This window comes from Palaemon carinicauda, chromosome 20 (genome assembly GCF_036898095.1).
Source record: "Palaemon carinicauda isolate YSFRI2023 chromosome 20, ASM3689809v2, whole genome shotgun sequence".
Lineage (NCBI taxonomy): Eukaryota > Metazoa > Arthropoda > Malacostraca > Decapoda > Palaemonidae > Palaemon > Palaemon carinicauda.
In genome coordinates, this window is record NC_090744.1 from 5,181,040 (window position 1) to 5,189,084 (window position 8,045).

General features: G+C 35.2%; 1 protein-coding gene across 1 annotated transcript; it reads right to left on the reverse strand.

The window, feature by feature from the left end:
* Positions 1-1,117: 1,117 nt before the first annotated feature.
* On the reverse strand, positions 1,118-3,717 carry LOC137614495 (uncharacterized). Its single transcript, XM_068344295.1, has 4 exons — positions 3,667-3,717; positions 2,687-3,151; positions 1,869-2,148; positions 1,118-1,503 (listed from the first exon to the last, which is right to left on the reverse strand). Exons 1-4 carry the CDS (start codon positions 3,715-3,717, stop codon positions 1,118-1,120), a joined length of 1,182 nt encoding a protein of 393 aa, XP_068200396.1.
* Between the last annotated feature and the right edge of the window lie 4,328 nt (positions 3,718-8,045).

The following is an 8,045-nucleotide window of genomic DNA, read 5'->3' on the forward strand; positions in this document are numbered from 1 at the left end:
CAAATCCTAGATCTGGAAGAATGTATCCAGTTATTGGACCTTTCATTCATATGACAGAGATCCAGTACAGGTGAATCTTTATCAAGGAACAGAAGACACCAAATATTAGATCTGGAAGAATGCATCTAGTTATTGGACCTTTCATTTACATGATAAATATCCAGTACAGGTGAATCTTTATCAAGGAACAGAAGACACCAAATCCTAGATATGGAATAATGTATCCAGCTATTGGACCTTTTCATTCACATGACAAAGATCCAGTACAAGTGAATCTTTATCAAGGAACAGAAGACACCAAATCCCAGATCTGGACGAATGTATGTAGTAATTGGACCTATCATTCACATGACAAAGATCCAGTACAGGTGAATCTTAACAAGGAACAGATGATACCAATTCGTAGATCTGAAAGAATTTAAATAGTTAATGGACTTTTTGTATACATGCACTGGGTTCTCCACTTTGAGCATTCTGAACATTATGTGATTTTTTTTAATTTTTTTTATATAATTTTTTTTTTAGTTGTTTATTTTTTTTTCATTTTTTATTAGTTTTTTTCTGTTTTATAGTATCTTTTTTTTATATTTTTGCGCTTTTTTAGATTTCTTTGTTTATTTTAGTTTTTTTATATTCTTTATATTCCTTTGTTCTAATTAACTGCTTAACAACAGAAACAAAGGTCACTACACATATCACAAGAACAATCACAACTACAACTACAATCTCCACAACAGTCATCTAAATCACAATCTCCACACATATCTTCTATGTCACAATCTCCACACATATATCCTATGTCACAATCTCCACACATATCTCCTATGTCACAATCTCCACACATATCTTGCACATCACAATCTCCACACATATCTCCACAACCATCTCCACACATATCTCCACAGCCATCTCCACACATATCTCCACAGCCATCTCCACACATATCTCCACAGCTATCTCCACACATATCTCCACAACCATCTCCACACATATCTCCACAGCCATCTCCACACATATCTCCACAACCATCTCCACACATATCTCCACAGCCATCTCCACACATATCTCCACAACCATCTCCACAGCCATCTCCACACATATCTCCACAACCATCTCCTCACATATCTCCACAGCCATCTCCACACATATCTCCACAACCATCTCCACACATATCTCCACAACCACACACTGCAGCAACTCTCTTACAAAATCCACTATTTGATCCACTCCCACGACATTTGCACTTGTCGAAAAATCCCCCACTTTTGCCATCTCCATTTTTATCTTTACTTTTCTTGCTCTTTTTCTCTCTACTTTTCTTGCTCTTTTTCTCTCTATCTTTCTTACTCTTTTTCTCTCTAGATTTTCTCTCTTCTTTGGATTTTTTTCTTAACTCCTTTTCTTCCTTTTTTGCATCCTTGTCGTCACGTTTTCGTTCCTTTTTGTCACGTTTTCCCTCTTTTTTCTCTTCCTTTTTGCCACGTTTTCCCTCTTTTTCTCTTCCTTTTTGTCACGTTTTCCCTCTTTATTATCTTCCTTTTTGTCACGTTTCTGAACTTTTTTCTCCTCCTTCCGAGCTTTTTTATCTTGCTCACCTCTTTTGTCTCGCTTATCTTTTTTATTATCTTTTCTTGATTTTTTTTCCTTTTCCTGTTTTGGCATTTACATTCTTACCTTTCCCCCTTTTTGGCCTTATCTTTGGCACTCTGGGTATTTTCTGTTTACCTTTAGGAGGAGGCTTTTTTTTTTTTGTGTTTACCCACTGGCTCTTCTTTTTTGTGTTTACCCACTGGCTCTTCTTTTTTGTGTTTACCCTCTAGCTCTTCTTTTTTTGTGTTTACCCACTGGCTCTTCTTTTTTGTATTTACCCAATGGCTCTCCTTTTTTGCGTTTACCCACTGGCTCTTCTTTTTTGTGTTTAGCCACTGGCTGTTCTTTTTTGTGTTTACCCACTGGCTCTTCTTTTTTGCGTTTAGCCACTGGCTCTTCTTTTTTGTGTTTACCCACTGACTCTTCTTTTTTGCGTTTACCCACTGGCTCTTCTTTTTTGTGTTTAGCCACTGGCTGTTCTTTTTTGTGTTTACCCACTGGCTCTTCTTTTTTGCGTTTACCCACTGACTCTTTCTTTTTTGCGTTTACCCACTGACTCTTCTTTTTTTGCGTTTACCTACTGGCTCTTCTTTTTTGTGTTTACCCACTGGCTCTTCTTTTTTTGCGTTTAGCCACTGGCTGTTCTTTTTGGTGTTTACCTACTGACTCTTCTTTTTTGCGTTTACCCACTTTCTCTTCTTTTTTGTGTTTAGCCACTGGCTCTTCTTTTTTGTATTTACCCACTGGCTCTTCTTTTTTGCGTTTACCCACTGGCTCTTCTTTTTTGTGTTTACCCACTGGCTCTTCTTTTTTGTTTTTACCCTCTGGCTCTTCTTTTTTGTGTTTACCCACTGGCTCTTCTTTTTTGTATTTACCCACTGGCTCTTCTTTTTTGCGTTTACCCACTGGCTCTTCTTTATTGTGTTTAGCCACTGGCTCTTCTTTTCTGTATTTAGCCACTGGCTCTTCTTTTTTGTATTTACCCACTGGCTCTTCTTTTATGTGTTTACCCACTGGCTCTTCTTTTTTGCGTTTACCCACTGGCTCTTCTTTTTTGTATTTACCCACTGGCTCTTCTTTTTTTGTGTTTACCTACTGGCTCTTCTCTTTTGTGTTTACCCTCTGGCTCTTCTTTTTTGTGTTTACCCACTGGCACTCCTTTTTTGTATTTACCCACTGGCTCTTCTTTTTTGCGTTTACCCACTGTCTCTTCTTTTTTGTGTTTAGCCACTGGCTCTTCTTTTTTTTTATTTACCCACTGGCTCTTCTTTTTTGCATTTACCCAATGGCTCTTCTTTTTTGCGTTTACCCTATGGCTCTTTTTTTTGTGTTTACCCACTGGCTCTTCTTTTTTGTGTTTACCCTCTGGCTCTTCTTTTTTGTGTTTACCCACTGGCTCTTCTTTTATGCGTTTACCCACTGGCTCTTCTTTTTTGTGTTCACCCTCTGGCTCTTCTTTTTTTGTGTTCACACTCTGGCTCTTCTTTTTTGCTTTTACCCACTGGCTTTTCTTTTTCGTGTTTAGCCACTGGCTCTTCTTTTTTGTATTTACCCACTGGCTCTTCTTTTATGCGTTTACCCACTGGCTCTTCTTTTTTGCGTTTACCCACTGGCTCTTCTTTTTTGTGTTTACCCTCTGGCTCTTCTTTTTTGTGTTTACCCACTGGCTCTTCTTTTTTGTGTTACTGGATCTTTGTCATGTGAATGAAAGGTCCAATAACTGGATACATTATTCCAGATCTAGGAATTGGTATCTTCTGTTCCTTGATAAAGATTCACTTGTACTGGATCTTTGTCATGTGAATTAAAGGTCCAATAACTGGATACATTATTCCAGATCTAGAATTTGTTATCTTTTGTTCCTTCATAAAGATTCACTTGTACTGGATCTTTGTCATATGGATGGAAGGTCCAATAACTGGATACATTATTCCAGATCTAGAATTTGGTATCTTCTGTTCCTTGATAAAGATTCACTTGTACTAGATCTTTGTCATATGGATGGAAGGTCCAATAACTGGATATATTCTTACAGATCTATGATTTTGTATCTTCTGTTCCTTGATAAAGATTCACTTGTACTGGATCTCTTATTATGTGAATGAAAAGTCCAATAACTGGATACATTATTCAAGATCTAGGAATTGGTATCTTCTGTTCCTTGATAAAGATTCACTTGTACTGGATCTTTGTCATGTGAATTAAAGGTCCAATAACTGGATACATTATTCCAGATCTAGAATTTGGTATCTTTTGTTCCTTGATAAAGATTCACTTGTACTGGATCTTTGTCATGTGAATGGAAGATCCAATAACTGGATACATTATTCCAGATCTAGAATTTGGTATCTTCTGTTCCTTGATGAAGATTTACTTGTACTGGATCTTTGTCATATGGATGGAAGGTTCAATAACTGGATAAATTCTTACAGATCTATGATTTTGTATCTTCTGTTCCTTAATAAAGATTCACTTGTACTGCATATCTTATTATGTGAATGAAAAGTCCAATAACTGGATGCCTTATTCCGGATCTAGAATTTGGTATATTCTGTTCATTGATAAAGATTCACTTGTACTGGATCTTTGTCATATGAATGGAAGGTCAAATAACTGGATACATTATTCCAGATCTAGAATTTGGTATCTTCTGTTCCTTGATAAAGATTCACTTATACTGGATCTTTGTCATGTGAATGGAAGGTCCAATAACTGGATACATATTTCCAGATCTAGAATTTGGAATCTTCTGTTCCTTGATAAAGATTCACTTGTACTGGATCTTTGTCATGAAAATAAAAGGTCCAATAACTGGATACATTATTCCAGATCTATAATTTGGTATCTTCTGTTCCTTGATAAAGATTCATTTTTACTGGATCTTTTTCATGAGAATGAAAGTTCCAATAACTGAATACATTATTCCAGATCTAGGAATTGGTATCTTCTGTTCCTTGATAAAGATTCACTTGTACTGGATATTTATCATGTAAATGAAAGGTCCAATACCTAGATGCATTCTTTCATATTTGGATTTGTTGTCTTCTGTTCCTTGATAAAGATTCACCTCTACTGGATCTTTATCATGTGAATGAAAGGTCCAATAACTAGATACATTCTTCCTGATATAGGAAGTGGTGTCTTCTGTTCCTTGATAAAGATTCACCTGTACTGGGTATTTATTATGTGAATGAAAGGTCCAATAACTGGATACATTATTCCAGATCTGGAATTTGGTATCTTCTGTTCCTTGATAAAGATTCACATGTACTGGATATTTATCAAGTGAATGAAAGGTACAATAAATGTATACATTCTTACAGATTTAGGAATTGGTATCTTCTGTTCCTTGATAAAGATTCACTTGTACTGGATCTTTGTCATGTGAATGGAAGATCCAATAACTGGATACATTCTTCCAGATCTAGTAATTGGTATCTTCTGTTCCTTGATAAAGATTCACTTGTACTGGATCTTTGTCATGTGAATGGAAGGTCCAATAACTGGATTAATTCTTCCAGATCTAAGAATAGTTATCTTCTGTTCCTTGATAAAGATTCACTTGTACTAGATCTTTATCATGTGAATAAAAGGCCCAATAACTCGATACATTCTTCCTGATCTAGAATTTGGTATCTTCTGTTCCTTGATAAAGATTCACATGTACTGGCTCTTTGTCATGTGAGTGAAAGGTCCAATAACTGGATACATTCTTCCAGATCTAGGTATTGGTATCTTCTGTTCCTTGATAAAGATTCACTTGTACTGGATCTTTTTCGTGTGAATGAAAGGTCCAATTACTGGATATATTCTTCCAGATCTATGATTTTGTATCTTCTGTTCCTTGATAAAGATTCACTTGTACTGGATCTTTGTCATATGAATGAAAGGTCCTATAACTGGATACATTATTCCAGATCTAGAATCTGGTATCTTCTGTTTCTTGATAAAGATTCACTTGTACTGGATCTTTGTCATATGAATGAAAGGTCCAATAAGTGGATACATTCTTCCATATCTAGGATTTGGTATATTCTGTTCCTTGATAAAGATTCACTTGTACTGGATCTTTGTCATGTGAGTGAAAGGTCCAATACCTGGAAACATTCTTCCAGATCTATGATTTAGTATCTTCTGTTCCTTGATAAAGATTCACTTGTACTGGATCTTTGTCATGTGAGTGAAAGGTCCAATAACTAAATACATTAATCCAGATCTAGGATTTGGTATCTTCTGTTCCTTGATAAAGATTCACCTGTAATGGATATTTATCATATGAATGAAAGGTCTAATAACTAGATACATTCTTCCAGATCTAGGATTTGGTATCCTCTTTTCCTTGATAAAGATTAACTTGAACAGGATCTTTGTTATATGAATGAAAGGTCCAATAACTAGATACATTCTTCCAGATCTAGGATTTGGTATCTTTTGTTCCTTGATAAAGATTCACTTGTACTAGATCTTGTCATGTGAATGAAAGGTCAAATCACTGGATACATTCTTCCAGATCTAGGGTTTGGTATCTTCTGTTCCTTGATAAAGATTCACTTTTACTGGATTTTTGTCATATGAATGAAAGGTCCTATAACTGGATATATTCTTCCATGTCTTTGATTAGGTATCTTCTGTTCCTTGATAAAGATTCACTTTTACTGGATCTTTGTCATGTGAATGAAAGGTCCTATAACTGTATATATTCTTTCAGATCTAGGAATTAGTATCTTCTATTCCTTGATAAAGATTTACTTGTAATGGATCTTGTCATGTGAATGAAAGGTCCTATAACTAGAAATATTCTTCTAGATCTATGATTTTGTATCTTCTGTTCCTTGATAAAGATTCACTTGTACTGGATCTTTGTCATGTGAATGAAAGGTCCAATAACTGGATACATTCTTCCAGATCTAGTAATTAGTATCTTCTGTTCCTTAAGAAAGATTCACTTGTACTGGATTTTTGTCATGTGAACGAAAGGTCCAATAACTAGATAAATTTTTCCATATCTAGGATTTAGTATCTTCTCATCCTTGATAAGGATTCACTTGTAATGGATCTTGTCATGTGAATGAAAGGTCCTATAACTGGATATATTCTTCCAGATATAGGATTTGGAATCTTCTGTTCCTTGATGAAGATTCACCTGTACCGGATATTTATCATTTGAATGAAAGGTCCAATAACTAGATACATTCTTCCAGATCCTGGATTTGGTATCTTTTGTTCCTTGATAAAGATTCACTTAAACTGGATCTTTGTCATATGAATGAAAGGTCCAAAAGCTAGATACATTCTTCCAGATCTAGGATTTGGTATCTTCTGTTCCTTGATAAAGATTCACTTGTACTGGATCTTGTCATGTGAATGAAAGGTCCAATAACTGGATACATTCTTCCATAACTAGGATTTGGTATCTTCTGTTCCTTGATATAGATTCACTTGTAATGGATCTTGTCATGTGAATGAAAGGTCCTATAACTGGATTTATTCTTCCAGATCTAGGATTTGGTATCTTCTGTTCCTTGATAAAGATTCACTTGTAATGGATTTTGTCATATGAATGATAGGTTCTATAACTGGATATAGTCTTCCAGATCTAGGATTTGGTATCTTTTGTTCCTTGATTAAGATACACCTGTACTGGATATTTATCATGTGAATGAAAAGTCCAAAAACTAGATACATTCTTCCATATCTAAGATTTGGTATCTTTTGTTAATTGATAAAGATTCACTTGTACTGGATCTATGTCATATGAATGAAAGGTCCAATAACTAGATACATTCTTCCAGATCTAGGATTTAGTATCTTCTGTTCCTTGATAAAGATTCACTTTTACTGGATCTTTGTCCTGTGAATGAAAGGTCCAATAACTGAATATATTCTTCCAGATCTAGGATTTGGTATCTTCTGTTCCTTGATAAAGATTCACTTGTAATGGATCTTGTCATGTGAATGAAAGGTCCCATAACTGGATATATTTTTCCAGATCTAGGATTTGGTATCTTCTGTTCCTTGATAAAGATTCACTTGTAATGGATCTTGTCATGTGAATGAAAGGTCCTATAACTGGATATATTCTTCCAAATCTAGGATTTAGTATCTTCTGTTCCTTGATAAAGATTCAATTGTAATGGATCTTGTCATGTGAATGAAAGGTCCTATAACTGTATATATTCTTCCAGATCTTTGATTTGGTATCTTCTGTTCCTTGATAAAGATTCACTTGTAATGGATCTTTGTCAAGTGAATGAAAGGTCCTATAACTGGATATATTCCTTCAGATCTAGGAATTGGTATCTTCTGTTCCTTGATAAAAATTCACTTGAAATGGATCTTTTCATGTGAATGAGAGGTCCTATAACTGGATATATTCTTCCAGATCTACGAGTTTGTATCTTCTGTTCCTTGATAAAGATTCACCTGTACTGGATCTTTGTCATGTGAATGATAGA

Bases quoted from the DNA above. Each gene is read 5' to 3' on its own strand.
- LOC137614495 (XM_068344295.1), bottom strand. From the start codon at position 3,717: ATGTATCCAGTTATTGGACTTTTCATTCACATAATAAGAGATCCAGTA. The intron at 3,152-3,666 runs GTGAATCTTTAT...GCATAAAAGAAG, and splicing joins TAATAAGAGATCCAGTACAA to AGCCAGTGGGTAAATACAAA. The intron at 2,149-2,686 runs GTAGGTAAACAC...CAAAAAAAGAAG, and splicing joins AACACAAAAGAGAAGAGCCA to AGTCAGTGGGTAAACGCAAA.